At 43.8% G+C, this 22,307-nt stretch overlaps 2 protein-coding genes across 3 annotated transcripts in view; both read right to left on the bottom strand.

The window, feature by feature from the left end:
* Nucleotides 1–11,373, bottom strand: part of LOC102463456 (cell surface hyaluronidase CEMIP2-like) — an 81,586-nt gene extending 70,213 nt beyond the window's left edge. The window contains exons 1-2 of the mRNA XM_089782061.1: nt 9,379–11,373; nt 2,916–3,419 (exon numbers count right to left, since the gene is read on the bottom strand). Of these exons, the coding sequence (XP_089638187.1) occupies nt 2,916–3,419; nt 9,379–9,607 (733 nt within the window). The 5' untranslated portion in view covers nt 9,608–11,373. The remainder of the gene's footprint in view (nt 1–2,915; nt 3,420–9,378) is intronic.
* A 2,093-nt stretch (nt 11,374–13,466) lies between these two features.
* Nucleotides 13,467–22,307, bottom strand: part of ABHD17C (abhydrolase domain containing 17C, depalmitoylase) — a 46,172-nt gene continuing 37,331 nt past the window's right edge. Inside the window, exons 3-4 of one of the 2 annotated variants that reach the window (XM_075897113.2) lie at nt 15,821–15,883; nt 14,826–14,962 (exon numbers count right to left, since the gene is read on the bottom strand). In XM_075897113.2, the coding sequence (XP_075753228.1) occupies nt 15,823–15,883 (61 nt within the window). In that variant the 3' untranslated portion in view covers nt 14,826–14,962; nt 15,821–15,822. Of the gene's footprint in view, nt 14,963–15,820; nt 15,884–22,307 lie in introns of both variants that reach the window. The other variant, XM_006139269.3, reaches the window with a different exon arrangement.

The raw sequence follows: 22,307 nt of genomic DNA on the forward strand, positions 1-22,307 counted from the left end.
TAGTCTGACACCCTGACTGGTGCCAAACCAGATAATTTGCCAGACTATGGGAGCTCAATATTGTCTAGCAGCCTTACCAACACTTTCATTGCTTACTGAGCTCTTAGAAGACATTTTGGGGTAAATTCGGGTATGTCTACACTACCCTCCTAGTTTGAACTAGGAGGGTAATGTAGGCATACCGCACTTGCAAATGAAGCCCGGGATTTGAATTTCCCGGGCTTCTTTTGCATAAGCGGGGAGCCGCCATTTTTAAAACCCCGCTGGTTCGAACCCCGTGCAGCGCGGCTACATGGGGCACGAACTAGGTAGTTCGAACTAGGCTTCGAACTAGGCTCATTTCACGAGGAGTAACGGTAGTTGGAACTAGGAAGCCTAGTTCGAACTACCTAGTTTGTGCCCCGTGTAGCTGCGCTGCACGGGGTTCAAACCAGCGCGGTTTTAAAAATGGCGGCTCCCCGCTTATGCAAATGAAACCCGGGAAATTCAAATCCCGGGCTTCATTTGCAAGTGCGGTATGCCTACATTACCCCGCTAGTTCGAAATAGCAGGGTAGTGTAGACATACCCTTCGAGCTAAATAACAGCACAGTACATTGAGAGCCAGGACTGGTAGTGATAAGCAAATTTTATAGGACTGCAGGAAACTTGGCCACACCCATGATAAGTGGACAGCCAGCTAACTAAAATCGTGGACTATGAATGTTGCTGAACCAGAGGGTGCCGGACTACAGAGGTTCAACTTGTATTTCATAGAATCATAGAACACTAGTACTGGAAAGCACCTTGAATGGTCATCTAGTCCAGTCTCCTACCCACAGCAGGACCCAGTACTGTCTACACCATCCCAGATAGATGTGTATTGAACCTGCTTTTAAATAGCTCCAGAGATGGAGATTCCACAGCCTCCCTAGGCAATTTATTCCAGTGTTTAACCACCTTGACAGTTACGAAGTTTTTCCTAATGTCCAGCCTAAACCTCCTTTGCTGCAGTTTAAGCCCATTGCTTCTTGTCCTATCCTTAGATGCCAAGGAGAACAATTTTTCTCCCTCCTCCTTGCAACACCCTTTTGGATACTTGAAGACCGCTATCATGTCCCCTCTCAGTCTTCTCTTTTCCAAACTAAACAAACCCAGTTCTTTCAGTCTTCCTTCACAGGTCATATTATCTAGACCTTTAATCATTCTTGTTGCTCTTCTCTGGACCTTCTCTAATTTCTCCAACTTTTTTGAAATGTGGTGCCCAGAACTGGACACAATACTCCAATTGAGGCTTGATCAGCACAGAGTAGAGCGGAAGAATGACTTCTCGTGTCTTGCTCATGACACTCCTGTTAATGCATCCCAAAATCATGTTTGCTTTTTTTGCAACAGCATTGCACTTTTGACTTATGTTCGTCTTTTGGTCCACTATGACCTCTAGATCCCTTTCTGCAGTACTCCTTCCTAGACAGTTGCTTTCAATTGTACTAAAGTTTTTAAGCCATTAGAACAAATCACCTTGGCCAGAAACACTTTGTATAATATATAATCCATTATTATTCATTATTTGTATTAAAGTGGCACTCTCAGGCCCCATCAGAATTGGCAAATTGCATCTCTTTTTTTCAATTTACTTTCAAAAGAGGCTCTTTTGAAATTTGGTGCATCTGCATGGCCATTCCTTACTTCTCATAGAACAAGGTTTACATGGATGGTGAAAGAGCGCATCCGTTCTTTCCAATTTTTTTTCTGAAAAAGCAGATGTGTTGCTATAGGCTGGAGTTTGTTAAAGCAAGAATCCTTTTCATATGAACTGATGAATAACGTGACAATTTATCATGAAAATGGATAGCAAGAGACTCCAACTTTTATACACCACCATTAAAATACAACATATTTTCAATAACTAAATATAAAACTTGCCTCTTTCAATCTACAAAAGATGCTGAGTATTCTGTGCTGATATTTTCTAGAATCTTTCTAGCATCTCTTACCCTACAGCCAGCAACCTCCCCTTTCTTCTCCCACTAAAATTAATGTGGCAATTCACATACTCAGCATTTTGCAGGAGATGCTTTGCAATGCACTTAGCAGGTTCAGGTGTTTATGATGAACACTGGGTTGAGGCTAGTGATGTAAAATCCTGGTTAAATGTTACATTTAACTGATTTACTGGGATCTCGTGGGCAGGGGCCACTCCAGTCCCTGCCCGCAGTGTGGTGTGGCAGGCCCGGCCAGTCTGAAGCAGCCACCCCACTTGCAGCGTGGCGGGTCGAACTGGGCTGGGCCTGATGCACTATGGGTGGAGGGCTGCTCGGTCTGGACCCTCTGTGCCATGGTATGAAGGTGCTCCAGCCCAGCTGAGCTGCAGTGTCCCCTGCCCGCATTGCCACAGGCCCGACCGGGCTGCAACACTCCCAGCCCACGGTACATTGGGCTGGTCTGGGCTGCGAGTTAACCAGTAAAGGTGATACTTACCCATTAACTGGTTAAATCCCTAGTTCAGGCTTTGCAGGGCCCCAATGGGACACCTATAACCCTCTTCTAGTAAATCCTGTTTGCTTGCAGCAAAATATCAGTACAGCAGGTCAGGTTTCAGGAGCCTGGTTTAAAGCAGCCCATGGGTGATAGATCATAAAAAGGAATGAGAAGCAGGCAGCAGTGCTAGAAGAGAGACACAGCCTTTCATTAAGGGACTGATCTTAGAACCCATCCCACTGAAACCAATCGATGAGTCTTGCAGGCCTGAGCCTTTATGGGAAGGGAGGGAATGGGAAAAGCTGGAGGTGCTGATGCTTAGATGCCACCATTCTAAAATGCATCCTTATATAGGTGAAACAATTAAACATCATTTGTCATAGGAGGCTAGTAAACGTAGATGCAAGCAGAAAATGTTAAAAACACAAAAAACGTGCATTCCCCTTATATACCTACCGCTTTGTTTCACTTCAGACTTAAACAACATTCTCCTTGTTTTAAGCATTTGCTTCTTTAGCAGTGAGAAGGCCTTGGATTGCTGGGCTTCAGCCAATACTCCCATGTCCCTAAGGAGCTTTAGCACCCGGTATAACACCAGTGGCTTCAGTTTGGATTGCAGCAGCTTGAGAGGGTTGATCTGAATTTTGGGTGGGCTGACTTCCTTATCACAGTTATGAAATCGAAATATACTCCAAGCAAGTTTAGGTCCAAAGGTATCCATAAAAACATATCTGTAAAGCTTAAGGAGCAAGTCACATGATAACTGCCCTTCTTTTGATTTCTGGGTCAGGTTCTGATTTGTTACCATCATTCTTCTTTCCTCATGACTTACAAAAACATTACTTCTAAAAAGGCTGGACATCTTATATGAACCAGGAGCCTCTAGAAGAATTTTCTTATTGTGAAATGGTCCTTCATGATCCATATTCCACAAAGAATTGTTGGGATTCAGGCTATTTTCTGAAACAATCATAAATATAAATCATAAATATAGTAAAACCTATTAACATATTTCCTCCTAGCAGATTTATATAAGCATGCATTTAAGAATGTTTCACTATATTACAGAATATATTTTGGCTTACTGTACCAAAAATGTATTTTGGAATGCTTATTATATGTTTTAATAGGCCAAATTAATAGTATGCAATGACGACGCATGCATTTAAGTTGTTGGTGCTTTATTCTGTCTGGTCAACTATTGTAATCTAAGAACCCATTCTGTGTACTTTTTGGTCTAAACTAGCACCTTACTGGACTGTTGTTATAATCTATACAAGTGTTATTGCATGTACATTACTGAACAAGAAGTAGTGACCATGACAATGCATTCTGTTTTGCATAGTATCTGCAAGCAAATACTATGGGATCTACTACAGACTCATTACTGGACCACATGCATCAAGTGGCTTTGTGGTAGACTACCCACCCTCCTCCCCATCTGCTTTTTTTTTGTTTTAAAGTTGCCTGAGCTGGGGAGAAGGTACCTTTCACTCTTCTTCCTTAGCCTATTTGGCTCTTGGGCCCAGATCTGGGGCATGATTCAACTCTCAATCAAGTAAGTAGGAATCTTTACACCAGTGGTGGGCAACCTACACTAATGAGTGGGACATGTTAGTGGCCCTCCATCTCAATGGGCCGCAAGAATGTTGCGACCAGATAGTGTTGCCAGGTGTCCGGTTTGAACCGGACAGTCCAGTATTTGAGCTTTCTGTTCGGGAAACAAATTGAGAAAGTATAAATGAGAAAATAGAAACGTCCGGTATTTTCTAAATAAGATGCAATGTAGATAGTGATGTAATGTCAAGTGTGTCTGGTATTTTTGTTGAAACCATCTGGCAACCCTAGACTAAGATGGTCTCCTGGGAGAGAGAAGTTTTGCTAACAGTGCTTGTGTACCTAGATTTTTTGGGCGTGCTCATTGAACCATAGCAGCGTTTTGAAAGGATGCAGAGGGAACGTGCGGCTCTTACAGTTAAAGCTGTGTGCAATGAGCACACACGTCACTCCACGTGCCCTTGCTTAATGTGCATGTTGCTTAAGTAATACTGATAGAAAAAAACCCTACATGGATGGAAATGAGCGGAATCTGGTAACCCTACACATGGGTTATGGTACACAAAATATGTCTCACTAGCCACGGTAGTTGAGTAAGTACTGCAGGTTGCCCACCACTGCTTTACACAGACTTGAACAGAAGTTGGATAGGGCCCTTCTGTAAAGTTCACCCTGGGGTGCTTTCTAGAATGTTCTCCCAGTGTGTAAGTGCATTTTGGCTTCCCCCCATTATCCTGCATTTGCCAGGCAGTTGCAAGGAGCCAGCTGTACCTTTTGTAGGGCTGCAATAACTGAAGCCCAGATCCTCAAAGTTAGTTAGGCACCCAACTCCCATTGAAATCGGTGGGAGTTGGGCACCTAAATTAAGGGTGCGAATGTGTAACCAGTGAGACTTGCTGGTTAAGGTTAACCAGTGGAGGCTGGAGTAGCTTCCCACCTGCTATGTGTAGGGGGCTGCTCCAACCCTGCAGAGGGCCTGCCACAAACAGGGACATAAGAACATAAGAATGGCCGTACTGGGTCAAACCAAAGGTCCATCTAGCCCAAAAGCCTGTCTGCCGACAGTGGCCAACACCAGGTGCCCCAGAGGGAGAGGATCAAAGACAATGATCAAGTGATTTGTCTCGTGCCATCCATCTCCAGCTTCTGACAAACAGAGGCCAGGGACACCAATTCTATCCCCTGGCTTATAGCCTTTTATGGACCTAACCTCCATGAAACTATCTAGCTTCTCTTTAAACTCTGTTATAGTCCTAGTCTTCACAGTGAGGTGAGCAGGGAGCCTGCCAAGGGCTTCCCTGCTGCACCCATGGGACAGATCTGGTGGCTTAGGGGGTTGGATTCCGCCCGCAGGCTGTACTTTACCCAGGCCTGCATTAGGCTCAGCCTCGAATACAGACTGGTGTGTAACTTGTTCTGCCTCAGTAGCAAAGCTTCAGGGAGTCACAGTTACTCCCATGTCCTAGTGCTCCAAGGAGAACATAGCACACAGATCCTAAGTGGTATTCAGATTAGGAATGTAAAATCCCATTTAAATGGTTAACTGGTTAAACATATTGGTTAACCAATTATAGGCAGAGGGTGGCTAGAGTGCCTCCCCTGCCGCTGACCTGGAGTTGACCACTGTGAAAGACTTCTCTGGTCATCCAGAGCAGGCCCAGGTGACCAGCAGGCAGGAGCTGCTCTGGCATCAGAAGCAGCCTTTGTCCTCGTCTGGAGCCCTGGAACAGCCTCTGTCTATGGCAGGCCCGGGTGCCCCACAGGCAGAGGCTGGCCCACTCCAGCTCAGTGGCGGGGGAAGCACTCCAGCCACTCTCCGCCTATAATTGGTTAATCCCAGGCAGCTCTGCCCCGGGCTTCCTGGAGTCAGATGCTGATCAATTTCAGCAGCGGCTGAATTGGGACGCCTGGGGCAGAGCAGCTGGGGTGCTGCCGGGTTGGTCCCGTAGCGCTGCCCCTCGACACTGCGGGACCAACCCAGCAGCACTCCAGCTGCTCTGCCCCAGGCATCCCCAAGAGCAGCTGGGGTGCTGCTGGGTTGGTCCAGCAGCCCCGAGGGGCAGTGCTATGGGATCAACCTGGGAGCCCCCCAGCTGCTCTGCCCCCCGATTCAGCAGCGGCTGAATCGGGGAAGCCGGGCGCAGAGCAGCTCCAATTGTCCAGCTGCCCGGAGCACTTCCGGCTTCCCGATGGTGCCGGACCATCAGGAGTGCCGGAGCATTGGATGCCGGACCAATGGAGTTTTACTGTAATTGTGAACAGCCCATTGATGAATGGATGGTGGCAATATTAAATATAACTCAGCTGTTCATAACTTAGAGAATAGTTATTAACGGCTCACAATCATTCTGGAGGGCATAACAAGTGGGGTTCTGCACGGGTTTGTTTTGGGACCAGTTCTGTTCAATATCTTCATCAATTATTTAGATGACAGCATAGAGAGTACACTTATTAAGTTTGCAGATGATACGAAGGGGAGGGGTTGCAAGTACTTTGGAGGATAGGGTCAAAATTCAAAATGATCTTGACAAACTAGAAGAATGGTCTGAAGTAAACAGGATGAAGTTTAATAAGGACAAATGCAAAGTACTCCACTAAGGAAGGAATAATCAGTTTCACACATACAGAAAGGGAAGTGACTGTCTAGGAAAGAGTACTGTAGAAAGGGATCTAGGGGTCATAGCAAACCACAAGTGAAATATGAGTCAGCAATGTGACACTATTACAAAAAAAGCAAAGATGATTGTGGGATGCATTAACAGGAGTGTTGTGAGCAAGACACGAGCAGTCATTCTTTTGCTCTACTGTGTGCTGATTAGGCCTCAATTGGAGTATTGTGTCCAGTTCTGGGCACCACATTTCAAAAAAGTTGGAGAAATTGGAGAAGTCCAGAGAAGAGCAACAATAATTATTACAGTTCTAGAAAACAGGACTTATAAGGGAAGATTGAAAGAACTGGGCTTGTTTAGTTTAGAAAAGAGAAGATTGAGGGGGGACATGATGGCAGTTTTCAAATATCTAAAAGGATGTTACAAGGAGGAGGGAGAAAAATTGTTCTCCTTGGTCTCTGATGATAGGACAAGAAGCAATGGACTTAAATTGAAGTAAGAGAGGTTTAAGTAGGACATCAGGAAAAACTTCCTAACTCTTAGGGTGGTTAAACACTGGAATAAATTGCCTAGGGAGGTTGTGGAATCTCCATCACTGTAGATATTTAAGAGCAGGTTGGATAGACATCTATCACGAATGATCTAGACAGGGCTTGGTCCTGTCGTAAGGGAAGGGGACTGGATTCGATGACTTCTCAAGGTCCCTTCCTGTTCTAGGATTCTATGATTCAGCCAATTGTCAGAAGGTTGACTTGTATCATAGTAGTTAAAATTCTATACAATTCTTGCATACAATTTGATACAATTGTTGCTATGAGGGCATGGAATTGGACTTCATGACCTCTCCAAATCCCTTCCAGTTTTAATATTTTATGACTAGATGGTGGTGGGAATGTATAACTATCTAAGAATTATGTCATAATAGTAAATAACAATACTTTTACCATTCCTATAACATCTTTCATTAGCATTTTGTTGTGCTTCATTTGCATAATCTATTCAAGCGGTTTTTGCGCAAAAACAAGCAGTGTGGACATTTCCTTTTTGCGCAAAACCAGCTCGAATAGATTATGCAAATGAAGCGCAACAAAATGCTCATCTGCGCTTCATTTGCATACTCTCTGCTAGCAAATGCCGGCAGTGTAGACATAGCCTCAGAGCCCTTAAAAACTTTGTTAAATTAACGTTCACTATACCCCAATGACAGAGATAACTAATATGCCCATTTTACAGATGGGCAAATTGAAGCACAGGGAAGTTTGCCAAAGAATACATAATAAAGTCAGTCACAGAGCCAGGAATATAATTTCATTGGGGCTAATCATCTTATTAACTGTGTGCACAGTTTCCCCTGATATCTAACAGCTGGACAGTTAGTCTCCAGGAATCCTGAATCCCAGCTCCCTGTTCTGACAAGTACAGCCTTCATCTGAAACTCACAGAAGTAAATGGAAAGCCTGTTAATTTCAATGTACTGTGGATTAAAGCCTATGGGATGCTAGCTAAACAGGATGCATTTCATAGCCATTATATCACACTTTGTAAATTTAAAATGTTCCTGATTTGGAATTTTACAGTGAAAACCCAAAAAATGTTGGTGGAAAATCTTGGTAATTTTTTTACTATGGAAAAACTCAGAACATTTCCTAGCTATATGTACTAATAATAAACAATATTTTGTTTTAAACAGTGCGGATTGATATATCTGGTAACCTTTTCCGATGAACCTAACAATTATGTCATGTGTTCTAATCATTTGAGTTAAAATAAAACAGTGATTTTATCTTTATATTATAATTATTGCTGGCAATAATCTGAAAGATAAACTAAAGATCTTATCAGGAGCCTGCTTGTAAAAAAACAGGGGGCACCAACAGAGTTTGCTTTCTCCACACAATAGTGATTCAGGACAGGAAGTGAAGGCAGGGATTTCCCTACACTCCCCCTATGGACGAGTATACCCCCCCTGAATTTTCCCAACCCTCTCCCCAGTTTGTGAACTATGGTGCCATACAGCCCACCTTCACCCTCACGATGTCACCCTTCATCGGACCTGACATCCCCCCTTGTAAATTCGAACCCCCACCCCAATTTCAATTCCTGGGGAGGCTACTGACTGGAGGAGTAGAGAAGCATTAAGGGGCAGAGCTGTATAATGGAAACAACTTGCATATGGCCTATGTGTAGGTGCTTGAACTCAGCTAATGCTTACATTTGGGCAGGGGAGGGGGAGAAATACAACTCAGACTCTGGAGAGAATAAAGGAGATAGATGTAAGTAAATATTCAGCAAGAGAAACATCAACTAATGGCACTACATGTATGGGTCCTTCTCCTGGGAGCTAAAGTAGTATGTGTTAAGAAGGTGGCATGGGATCAAACCACAACATTCTGATCTTAACGCTAGTGGCTCTGAACTTAGGAAAAATGTGGTTCTGGAGGAGTCCAGAATTTCATGTAATCTACATGCTGTGGCAAAATGGACAGAGCTTTGGCTTCCACGGTTTCAAACGCCCCTGCACCGCTGAGTCAGCACTCTTGCAGGCCTTTTCTCGCTGCTTGAAAGCCAGCTAAAGAAAGCAGCTTTGCAATTAGCACTGCCTGTTGGAAAGCTCTACCCTGACCACTGCACTGGTAATCTGAGCTATAAACGACTGGTCCTTGTGTCGCTCTAACCAACCATCCCTTTAACGGCTCCATTAACCATCCCACTGAGGCGTGCTTGAGGGGAGACACAAGCAACGTTTTACTAACGGTTGAAACTGGTCGCTTGCGAGCCTGGCCAGCGGGACAGGAGCAGCAGCAGCAGCAACAGGTTGGCAAGCACCAGGGCGCGGGGGCTGGGTGCAGAGAGACGCGCGCCGCTGGCTGGCTTCGGGCGACGCTGGGTCTGCGGCAGCCGCTCTGACCTGCTCTCTGGCTGCAGGAAAGGTGACCTTGAAGCCATAGCGGCAAGAGCAGGCGAGCGGTCGGTCCTGCTCATGGGAGGCGCTGCTGCATTGAAGGGACGTGGAGGCGGGCAGCAGCCAGGCCGCGGCACGGGACTTTAAACCTGCAATGAAGACAGACGGGTCTCCGGCCTCACGCGGCTTGCGCCTCCCTCGGCAGGGGCTCGGCGCGGCACAAGCCCGGGCTGCATTTGCGAGCGCTCCCCGAGGGGGGGAACCCGAGAGCCCCGACCAGCGCCACCCCGCCCCGCCGGCTCCAGACACCCGCCTGCCGGGAATCCCCGCGCTCGGGCTGAATGAGCCTGGCTCGCCCCTGCGCGGCTCCTCTCTGGGAGCTGGGCTGCAGAGCAAGGCCCTGGCGCTGAGCCCCCTGGCGGGAGAGGCTGGCTGAGCGGGGGCCCTGCAGCCCCTCTCCGCGGGGCAGGGCGCCTGGCTGGGGAGCGCACGGTGCCTCCTGCCGCCTGGTTTGCACCTTCTGGCCGCGTCTCAGCCCAGTGGCTCCAGCTGCGCTCAGCTCCCCTTCCCGGCGGCTGGGCTGGGAGCGCCTAGGAGGACGGGACTCCAGGGGGCAGCAGCTGCGCCTTGGCCCGGGGGAGAGCTGGGAGCGCACGGAGCCGGGGCTAGCTCGGTGCCTGCCAGCTTCTACCGGCCGCTTGCGGCGTGGCCGCCTCTTACCTGGGTCCTCGCAGCCCGTCTCCCAGGGGCTCCCTTCCACCCCCAGCCGCCTTCCCTGAGACTGCCTCCAGAGCCCAGAGGGCTCGGCAGCCAATGCAAATCACCCGCACCCGTCGGCGCCCCACGCCTGCTCCAGGAACCGGGCCTAATGCAACATGTCGCGGAGGGAGGATGCACCACCAGGCACTTCAAGCCGGTCCTGTTCCCAGCCCCCAAAAAGTCTTCAGGAGCAACACGTTGCCCAGCAGCAGCATGGGACCGCCCCTTGCCGCGGGGGTATGCAGATCAGGTGGCTCCAGCTGTTTTCAAAGCTGTGACTTAGGAAGAGGCAAAGGAAGCAGGGAAGGTGCTCCTACGTCTGCCAGTTGCGGAATCCAAAATGAAAGAGTAAGGTTTTCGGTAAGACTGGCTGCTCTGTTACCCTACCCTTGGCTAATAAAGAAACATCTGCCCCTACAGTCTAAGTAGAAAGTGGGTTGATAACTGTTTTCCAAAAATTTTTCCCCATTGAGTTGTATGAAGGCGGATTATTTTATTCTAGAAAACATTCTAAAGGAACTTTGTGCCTGTTATTCTCCCCCCTCCCCACACTGAAAACAGAGCTCAGGGTTTATTTGGAGGGTTAAATGAGTCGGTACATTGTGTAGGACTGCCCCCAGGTTAGGGGAAAGGCCTGGGAAAATTCCAGTATAAAGTAACAATGATTACTTATCTTCTACTCTTAGGAAGATCCTTTATCAGGCTGTATCTCTACACAATAGATATTTAAGCAGTGGAGGGAGCATGATATAGGGACGTGGCAGATAGAGTACGAACATAAGAACCAAAATGAATATTAGAAATTTAAACAATGTGTATCAGCTTTCCAAATGCTACTATGCCAGCTGTAACAGAAAAAAATATTTACATGTACAAAAAAATGCTCCATGCCATCTTTATCCCCAAATTCAACTGCCTAATCAAAGATAGCACAGCTGTCTCACATGAAACAAACAGAAGCTGCATCCACACTTAATGTTTCTAACAATTTTTTTCTTATGTCCAAAAAAGCCAACTAAGTACTCCAACATGGTTTACAAAACAGTATATATCAGCTATTAATTTTCAGAGATGTCTTAATAGCTCAAATATTCTTTACACTATGATAAAGGGATATCTACATTTTTGAACAAAATATTACAAATTTGATTGAGATAGTAGGGGGATGGGATTGTTACTTTTTTTTTTGTCAGCCAGAGTTTAACAAAAGTCACACTAATATTTTTTGAAAATCCAGAGTGTTTTAAACTGTTCAAAGCCCTTTCTTCGTCTGCCCCCACTATCATTCCATTACTTTTCCTGAGCCAAAAGGTCCTCAGCTGAGGCTACTCTTTCAGTAAAGGGTGTCCTCCATTTGCTCTAGTATAAGCTATTTCATGAATCAGACATGGATTTTTAAAATAAAATTTAGTTGACATCCCATAAATCAATTTTTAAACAGGTAAGATTTTTAAAATGTCAATTTGAAATAATCAAATGCCCAAAGTCAGGGAATAATCATTACAAAACTATTGCAATGAGAGTTTAGAGTTTGATGGCATTATTCAACTCAGAGAATTTATTCAAGTATGCTCTGGTAGGAGCGGTGTTGAATGCACTGAAAATCCTTTTATGGGATCTAAACAGTAATGGTAACTCTATTGAACTAAGGAGAGAAGGAAGCAAGGATTGTTATTTCATGTTTTCATTGATGACAGGGAGAATTTAACACATGTTAATGACATCCAGATTATACGGAATTGGACAGCATTACTAACATTGACCAGAACAGAGAAATATCAAGGGATCTATAAATTTTAAAAATTGGCAGAAAGTTTGGATAACTGGAAAAAAATCTGAATGAAGTTTACAGTGTTAGAGAAATATCTGGAAAGCAATAATGCTGAAAGAAATCCAGTGGTGAGGGTAGCCAGGATGTGTTTGCAATGCAATAAGCAAATATCAGAAAAATCTTACTGCAAAATTGGGCTGAATAGGTAGACATTTCAAGGAGCAGCAAAAAGATGGTAATTCCAACCCTATGAGAGGCTGATGTGACCACATCTGGAGAACTGTATTCCCCTATGGGCACTTCATTACTAGGATATTGACAAAATTTAGCAAATTTAAAGCATATCAAGTGATGGAGGAAGGGATTTATAAAGGAAACATTAAAAGACCCAAATGCAACATGTCTAAGCAATATTAAAAAGTGACTGCATTATGCAGGAGAGGGGAAGAGACATTCTGGACTAAATTTTCAGGCATGACACCATGGTAAGCACATCCAGATTAAAAAAAAAAAAAAAAAAATCAGGCCTCTGTATTGTCTCAAGTTGAACACCAGAACTGGAGAAACCTTTCCTAGTCACTTCTGAAAGCACATAACTACAAATAGACAGAATATGCACAGCGGGGGTTTCATCCTTTCACCACAGGGTCTAAACTCCTTCCAGGATGTTGTTAATGGGAATTACTGTCCCTAGAGATGAAAAGGAATTCTTAGGGGTTGTATAAAAGGGGTAAGATGTAAAGATGGCATGAACACATCATATAGTTACAAAACTCAGTCATTTGAAACAAAGGGTAATTTAAGATGAAGATTAAGCAAAAACTCATTTGACACTCACCAAGGAAACTGTTGGAAGCCTTATTGCTTAGAGACCATTTAAAATCTGACTGGACAAGATCTATTGCAAAGAATGAGCCTACACTGATAAGGAGAGAGGCTGGATGATCCCAACCTTTTTCTATCTTTAATTTTGAGGATTCAGGAATTGAAATTAAAATTTCAATTTAATTTTAGTTACTGAGGCTCTACAGCTTTAAATCAAATCACAAAGACAGCATATTCACATGCTGTGCTCACATTAGTTAATTGCATTCTTGTCACAAGATCTAACAATGACCCATATTGAAACACTGTTCCCAGCCATGATTTTCAAATTTAAACAGTAAGTCAAGAATCTTTACTCAAAATAACCAATTTACATTCCATATGCATAAAAATGTAAGTGGGATGGCAAGTTTGCTCTCTAGGATTATTTTGCACCTTTTTGTAAATATTTAACATTAAAATGCAAGGTTAGGTTGTCAGATTATTTGTTATTTTCTTCCCCCTTCCAGAATATAGTTTTTTCCATATCTCATGTTTGCTCTTTTTGTATGAAAACAGTAATACAAATGAGTTTCACAATTCAGTATGCTCTAATCCATGCATCCTTTATTCCATTACAACCACTGTGTTGCATTTTAGCAACAGTACACAAACTGCAATCAATCGCAATCAATTTTTACAACAATCTGAGGCTTACAGTACATTTAAGGCCTTTAAATTTGGAAAAAATTAGACCTATAGTAGTAGTGTAACAATTGTAAGTGTCTTGCATTTCTGATGCATATTTCTGTGCGATTCCAGTGTCAAAGAATCAAATTACTTCTAAACTAAAAAGATTAGCTCAATGAAAATTTAGTTACATAAATTCATCAAAACATAAAATGTTAATTTTTTGTCCTGGAAACCTTATAAAATTTTAATAGCAAAATAATATAGGGATAAAAACATATTTTAACAAAATGTATTCAATCATATACAAACCAGAATTTTGAAGTTTATTGTAATTAGATTTAAATTAAAGCTACCAATCAAGAATCTATGCACAATGTAAATTCAAATATGTACAGTACTTTTAAAAAGTCTACAGGAATGCTTTACAGAAGGAAATGTTATGGCTCTTATTCAGACCATCTGAATATTAAAAGGAGTTTTCTATTAATGAATTTACATTTTCATTAAACAAAAACAAGTTAGTCAATTTTTCGTTAAGAATATTCCAGTTATATTTATACAGAAAATGGCTGAGAGAATTTAGCCCCTTGTAGTAAGGTGGCTTTTTGTTTGTTTGTTTTTCCAGGAAAGAGTAGGACATCTTAAATAATTTACTTGGGAAGATCAGTTAGTTAACAAAAGATCACTAAGAGGAAAAACCTCATCACAATAACTTGCCAGTTACAATACCACAGCTAGAAATTTACAAAGAAAGTACTCCCTTAGATTGAACCCATGAATCGATTATTAAGAACAAGCTGTAATTCATAACAGTTGTGTTCCAAATACTGAGATCATTGAAAAAAGTCTCCTAGGCCAGTATTATAAATGATCAGAAGATAGAGAAAAACTGACTTTAGAATATTTAATACAGTAATAGGTAAAAAGGATCCCCATATTCATATCCCAATGTCCGCCAAGGTAATGAAACTAAAATCATTGGAGTTACAGTAGTTGACCATATTGTGTGCATTAGTAGAATAATTTCCAGATATAAAAGACAAGTTTCATCAGATGTTTGATTAGAACACCCTAAAGACAGGTATTTCTTCATAGTGTAAAGCTATTACAGCTATCCAGTTAAAGCATGTGCAAAAACAGGTCATTTCTTCCATTCACAGTAACTGAGGTAAAATCAAGTAGGCTTCTTCAGGAGTTGGGGAGTTCATGAGATATGAACTGTTTTAGTCTTTCTAGATACTGTGCATAAAGCTCTATGTCATTATGCCCAGCCCCTTCCACCCAGAGGGGCTCCACTGCTCGTGGACATCGCTCATACATTGCCAGGCCATGGGAGAAATCTATTACCTCATCTTCGGTACCGTGAATTACCAACACAGGAGAGGTTACTTTAGATATCTTGTCAATGCTGGGGGGGATGAAAAAGAGAGAGAGGTTATTTGGGGTTTTAATTTTTACATTGATAACAAGAAAGTTTAATTAATTTCTAAACTCAATTAAGGAATAGTGTATTTTTTAAACAGATGTCCTATTGACTTACCCACAAAACAGGTGAAGCACAGATACCTGCCAGTGCAAGCTATCCTTTTATCACCATCATGCTACAAACTCTTAACAGTAAGACCACCATCCACTCTTCTGCATAGTCAAATCTTCGTCTTCTTAGTGCATATCATAATAGCTAGAATGTGGACAGTTGTCTAACTCAGAACAACCTGAGCCCACCAATGCAGTCCCACAGAGACTAGGGGTGAAACCAATCACCATGTCTGAGTTTGAAATAGTGACCAATGTAGCCGACAACTAAACTAGAGACATTTGGATCCCTAATCCCTTATAGCCCTTGAGAATAGGGTTATGCTACAAATTATACTACATTTTTAATTATTTTCACTTCCAGATTCTCATTGCTGTATTGTGCTAGAGTACATACTAGGACTGAACACACAAAAGGGAAATATTTAACTGCAAACCAACACTAATTAAAAAAAAACTGGCCCAGGATTTGTTTCATGGAAACATTTATGTGCATCTTGGGTTTTGAATAAGCTTATTTTTCACAACCTACATTTGGGGAAATGTTGACAAAGTAAACATTTAACTTAGACACAAGCTTTTTTTAAAAAAAGTTTGGTAGTATTTCTGTTGGATTTTTTTATTTTGGGGAGAGAAGGGTGGGAGGAAAGGAAAATAATTAAACCACTACAGTAGCTATAGTTGATTGCAGTGAACAATCATGAACTGATAGAAACAACTTTTTACCCACCTCTAATTTCTATGATTTGTTACAGTTGAACAGTAATTAAAGGGAGTCAGAATTTTGCTACTCCTAGAGAAAGTGAAGGGAGTTAAACATCTAAATCAGAAAGTGACTGTACAAAAATGAAGCTTTATCTATCTAGTTGCTCAAAATGAGCAAAACCCAAAAATACAATGTGACAATTTACAAACAAACATAACATTTTGAAAATACAGATAATTCAATTCAAACAATTAAATATGAACTGCAACAGAGAACGTCACAGAGCTATTGCTAAACAAACATTCTGGTCTCACTTTACATCCCAGTATCTCTTCAAAACAGACTATACAAGCTTAAACGTTAAAAAATACAGTCTTTTGATTTTGAAATTACAGGCAGTACCTGTACAAGATAGGGACTGTAGGTTTGTTCTTAAGTTGAATCTGTATGTAAGTCGGAACTGGCATCCAGATTCAGCCGCTGCTGAAACTGACCTGCGGCTGACTACAGGAAGCCCGAGGCAGAGTTGCTCTGCTCCGGGCTTCCTGGAATCAGCCGCTGATCAGTTTCAACAGGCTGAATCTGGACGCCAGTTCTTACATACAGATTCAACTTAAGAACCCCAGGCGTCCCCAAGTCAGCTGCTGCTGAAACTGATCAGTGGCTGATTCCAGGAAGCCCAGGGCAGAGCAACTCTGCCTCGGGCTTCCTGTAGTCAGCGCTGGTCAGTTTCAGCAGCGGCTGACTTGGGGACACCTGGGGCAGAGCAGCTTGGGTGCTGCTGGGTTGCTCCAGTAGCGCCGCTCCTCGGTGCTACTGGACCAACCCAGCAGCACCCAAGCTGCTCTGCCCCAGGCGTCCTGATTCAGCGGCTGCTGAAACTGACCAGCAGTGGCTGAATCAGGACGCCTGGGGCAGAGCAGCTGGGGTGCTGCCGGGTTGGTCCCATAGCGCCCAGAGCGGCGCTATGGGACCAACCGGCAGCGCCCCAGCTGCTGTACCACAGGCGTCCGGAGCAAAGCCGGGGAGCACGGGGGTAGCGGGACAGCCCAGACGTGCCGCGGCTTTCCTGCTGCCCGCATGCTCCGCGGCTCTGCTCCCCGTCTCCCTGCTCTGTTGGTCTCCAGCAGACCAGGGAGACAGGGAGCAAAGCCGTGGAACACTCCGGCAGCGGGACAGCCGCGGCGCGTCTGGGCTGTCCGCTGCCCGCGTGCTCCCCGTCTCCCTGGTCTGGAGAGACGTGAAGCAAAGCCACGGAGCATGCGGGCAGCGGACAGCTGCTGTCCCGCTGCCGGCGTCCTCAGAGGCTTTGCTTCCCGTCTCCCTGGTCTGCTGGTAGACCAGGGAGACGGGCAGCAAACCCTGTTCGTAACTGCGGATCTGACATAAGTCGGATCCGACATAAGTCGGATCCGCATAACTCGGGGACTGCCTGTAGATTCCAGGAAGGGAAACATTAAATATGGACTAGTCAGGTTTAACTTTTTCCATATGGAATACAGATAAGGACTTCAAGAACATTAGAACTGTTAATATAAGAGAGGTACAATTCAGCTACATTTATACTGGCACGTTCTCACGCAAAAACCCTCTTGCGGAAGAGTTCTTCGCAAAAACTCTTCCAGAAGAGAGCGTCTACAGTGGCATGTGCTTTTGTGCAAGAGATGTGCTTTTGTGCAAGAGCATCCATGCCAGTGTAGATGCTCTCTTGCACAAGAAATCTCTCATGGCCATTTTAACCATAGGGCTTTCTTGCGCAAGAAATTCATGTTGCCTGTCTACACTGGCCTCTTCTGGAAGAGCTCTTGCACAAGAGGGCTTATTCCTGAGTGGGAGCATCAGAGTTCTGGCGCAAGAAGCCCTGATTTCATACATTAGAACATCAGTTTACTTGCGCAAGAACACGCGGCCAGTGTAGACGGGCAGCAAGTTTTTGCGCAAGAGCGGCCGCGTTTGTGCGAGATCGCGCCAGTGTAGACACAGCCTTCTGGTTTTTATTTGCAACCCCAAGTGAAGAATGCCATAATGAAATGGCAAAGAGAAATAGGCCAAATATTGAATAATTTAGTTTAAAGTTTTAGAAGTCAATGGACTGTCTGCCACTGAGTAAAGATTTCATAATAGGCATGTCAGCTATGTGCAGTTATATACACAAAAGGCTTTTTATAGATCACTCTTATTAGTTAGCTACTTTAAGAAAGAAAGCTGGATAACCCCCATCACTGCAGCATTCAGGTAACTAATTTAATAGTTTGAATACAGATGATGAACTGTTAAAGAAAAAATATTTGTGTTTTACAAAAAAAATTGGAAAGCATCCCATTGCCAACTCAGCTACTTGTAAAGCAGTATTTAAACTGCACATTAGCCTACTTTGTATTCTCAGCCACACCTCTCGGCAGCTAGGAAATCTACAGAAACTATGTTCACATGGGGTCCCAATATAAAACACTTACAACAGTGATTTTCCAAAGGTGTATATAAACATTGTTTCCTGCAGTGAAGGCAGAGAGTTGAGCTTTACACATTAATGAAAATAAACATTTGTGTATTTCCCTTGTTTCGAGGTATACGTGAAGTCAGTCAGAGCAGTGTACAGATCAGTAGAAGGTTAATAAATACTGTACAACATCTCTGCTGTTAAGCTTTAAACATCCCTCCCCACACGCACTTATTTATGTTTTATACTATTTGAACTGACTTGTTTAATCAGTTACCCACTCTTGCGATAAAAGCAATTTAAAACCTTAGGTTTTCTCCTGTAGACATTAATTTTATATCAAATGTTAGATATTTAAAAACTAAGAGAAGAACATTGCACGAGTTTGAGAGCAAAATCTTTCAAACTCCTAATATACCTTCAGTGAATTCACATTTTAAAACTTGCTGAAAAGCATACTAAAACTATGACTTCACAAAGACAGGTATCATTCTCTAAGTTTGAAGGTCATATCTTTTAAGAAGGAGTTGTTTCACTAGTTACAGTCAGTCTTCCTAAAACTCTCTTTAAATATCAGCTGTTATGATCAAGTTAAAATAAAACATAAGAGAATGAATTCCACTGCTCTATCCTGGCTACAAAGGGTCCACCTACATGGTGAATACCCTTCCCCGCAACCCGTGCTGTGAGTCTCAGAACCCAGACAGTGCTACAGGGCTAAAAATAGCAATGCAGACAGTCTTGCTAGGGCTGGAGCCTAGACTGAGACCCACACCGAAGCCTGAGTGAGAGCTCATACACTGCTAATTTTAGCTCCATAGTGTGAGCTCCATGAGCTCAAGTTAGTTGACTTGGGCTCTAAGATACATTGTCCAATGTTTCTGCAGTCAGATATAACCAAATACTGTATTAGTTCACAGACCTAAACTCTGCAATAAATGTCATGGAGTCTGATGATACAGGCAGTCCCCGGGTTACGTACAAGATAGGGACTGTAGGTTTGTTCTTAAGTTGAATTTGTATGTAAGTCGGAACTAGTACATATTTTTTGGGGGACGGGGAGCTGGAGTTAGGTGGAAAAGACTCTGATTCTCATACAACTTCCTTATTCTAAGAAAAACACATACTGTTTTGATATGAAGGTTTTTTTGGTTGATATTTTAATTAAAAATTGATAATAAGTTTCAGTGTTTCATGCTATATCCAAATCTTCCTTTTGGGGTACCTGAAAGATCCCAGTTATTCATTTAATAGTCAGAATCTTTGTTTTTTATAACTAAAAAAAGTTTATTCAATGCATATTACTGTTCCAAATAGAATTTGCTACAGATGGTTCAGTGAAATGGGTATTAAGTGTAATAAATAGTCATTGGAGAGCACAGTGAAATATTGATACAATCAAAGCTGCTGTTGTATTCTGCTGAGCAGAAAATGGAAATCCCTTCCTGTGAAGTGTGTGTGTGAATTTATCCACAGGATTAATTTTAAAGAAAAATTCTGTGTTGGGAACAGGAGTTTAGCCACAGGTGGGTCCTCATCACCCACTTTGCAACCAGACCCATCCCCTTGGGGCTTACCCTGCTCTGCTCCAGCCAGGGTGTGGGGTTGGGGCTTATCCCCTCTTCCCTTCTGTCCTGCTCCTCCCCATTCTTGCCCACCCATACCACTGGGTAATTTTTCAGCTTTACCTCTGCCAGGCTGGAAGGGACTTGTTAATTTCACGTGACACTAACAAGATACTTGCAGCTCTAGTGCTGAAGAGAGAAAGAGCTGTTGCTCCCAACGTGGGGACTGTAACACAATGGGTCTCAATGCCTGCTGCTCCTGCTGTTCCATAGGAAATTAATTTTTCCGTTCTGGAGTGCCCCCTTTTGGCTGGTGTCTTGTTCCCCCCAGCAGACCCGCATCCTCCTCAGCGAGAAAAGCCACTCCGCATCTCCCTGGTCTGCTGGGAGGGGGAGGGGGGGCGCTAGCTCCGCATCTCCCTGGTCTGCTGGGGGGAAGCACCCCCCGCGCCGCCGGAGGCGGCGACGACAGTGGGGGAGGCACCCCGCACTAGCTGCGCCTCCCCCCCCCCCCCCCCCGCCATTTGTAACTAGGGATCCGATGTAAGTTGGATTGATGTAACCCGGGGACTGCCTGTATTCTTCCATTCCTGGCTACAGGAAACTACTTGGAGGCAGGGGTACTTCTTCCTCTCAGTCTTCTGCATTTACCATTGTCAGAAGATCAGCATCATTACCATTGAGAATGTAATCCAGAAGACAATGCTATGCTCAAATCAGGAACCGCTCTCGGGAGAAAGTGGAATACCTAATACAGGTTGGACCTCCGTGGTCCGGCACCCTGGGGACCTGACCAATTCCAAACGAGGGAATTTGCCGGATCAGGGGAGGTCCCCTGCTATCAGCCTCCCAGGATACTGCTGGCTGGCTCCGCTCTACCCCCAATGCCACTGTGCTCCAGGCCGGCTGCTACAGGACTTGGGCTTGGCACACTGCTGCCAGGTGGCTCAGGTTCTCCAGGGGAAGAGCTCCCCAGCCACCACAGCCCCACTTCTGCCCCACCCAGCTGAGGCTTCTTGGGGACAGTACTCCACGGCTACCCTGCTTCTGTCCCACGCAGGGTTTCCCAGGGACTAGGCTCTCTGGCTGCCCTGCTGGTGGCCTTGCTGCTGCCACACCCTGCCAGGGCTCCCCTGGGACGGGGCTTTGCGGCTGCCCCACTGCTGAGGTGCCAAGATAGGGCTCCGCAGGGACAGAGCTTGCAGTCCTGCTGCTGCCCTGCGTGGCCATCGCTCTCTGGGGATGGGGCTCACCTGTCTGATGGTGGGGCTCCCCTCTGCTGGACTCCCTGACTGGCTCTCATTCCCGGGCGCTGGAGTTCTCTGGTCCAACAACATCTGTGATCCTGCCAGACCGCAGATGTTGACAGACCAGAGTCTCCCGGATTTAAGAGGTTCAACCTGCAGCAGACATTCAAGCGGTAGAGAATCAGGGGTGGTTTCTATAGCTGCCAAATATACTGAAGAATAGTGTGGTATCTCTTCCTGTAGTAAAATGTTAATACTGTTTCTACCAAATGTACAAGAATTAGAACTATTTGCACTTAAAGGTGCCTCCCAGAGAAGGGAAACAAAAAGCAAGTTATGATTACTCAAAGCAAATTTGACTATTCAGTTAACAGTCACAGCAATAAGCAGCAGGTGGTTTAAGACAGTAGTAAGCATACTTCTGGGGTTATCCGCAGGTCTTCCATGGGATACATCCACATATCTAAGTAGTTGTATCATTTTATAACAGGCTACATAAAAAGCACTAGTAAAGTCTGTACAAACTAAAATTTTGTAAGACTATTTCTTCTGCTCTATATATTATATAGTGAAATGTAAGAATAATATTTATATTCCACTTGATCCATTTTATTATTATATGGTAAAAATGAAAAAGTAAACAATTTTTCAATGCTAGTGTGCTGTGATTTTTGTATTTTTATGACTGATTTTGTAAGCAAGTAGTTTAAGTGAGGTAGAACTTGGAGTACGCAAGATAAATCTATCTCCTAAAGGGGTACGGTAGTCTGGAAAGCTTGAGAGCCACCGATTTAAGATATTTTCTTACACTTAAAGCAGTTTTAAGATTCAAATTGATAAAGTGTGTTCATTAATATGAAGTTTTAATTATTAAAGAAATAGTTAAAATAAATTACATCTGGCTTCTTTGTCACAGAAGTCCCACATAATAGAGTCTTTGAGCTTCTACTGTCAGAAAGTTGGGCTTCCACCTTTCTCCATCAAAAGAACGAGACTGTGCTCTGGAAGATGCAGTTTTTGCTTTGAACACTGATTCCTTGTGAATAAGTTGTGCAAAACCAACTTCAACAATGAAGGGTGCTCTCCAGTCCACTGATTTTCACTCTTTGGATGTAAATTTCACATATTTTTAGGAATACCCGTGGGCATCCAAATGTTTTGGTCTCTCTTTATATCTAAGCACCTCATTAAATCAGAGAAACTGTCTCTGCTGTTCAGGCTTTTACATTCTATTAGTTATCCTGAAACTAATCAGGTTT

The sequence above is a fragment of the Pelodiscus sinensis genome, chromosome 14, assembly GCF_052426305.1.
Source record: "Pelodiscus sinensis isolate ZL-2025 chromosome 14, ASM5242630v1, whole genome shotgun sequence".
Classification (NCBI taxonomy): domain Eukaryota; kingdom Metazoa; phylum Chordata; order Testudines; family Trionychidae; genus Pelodiscus; species Pelodiscus sinensis.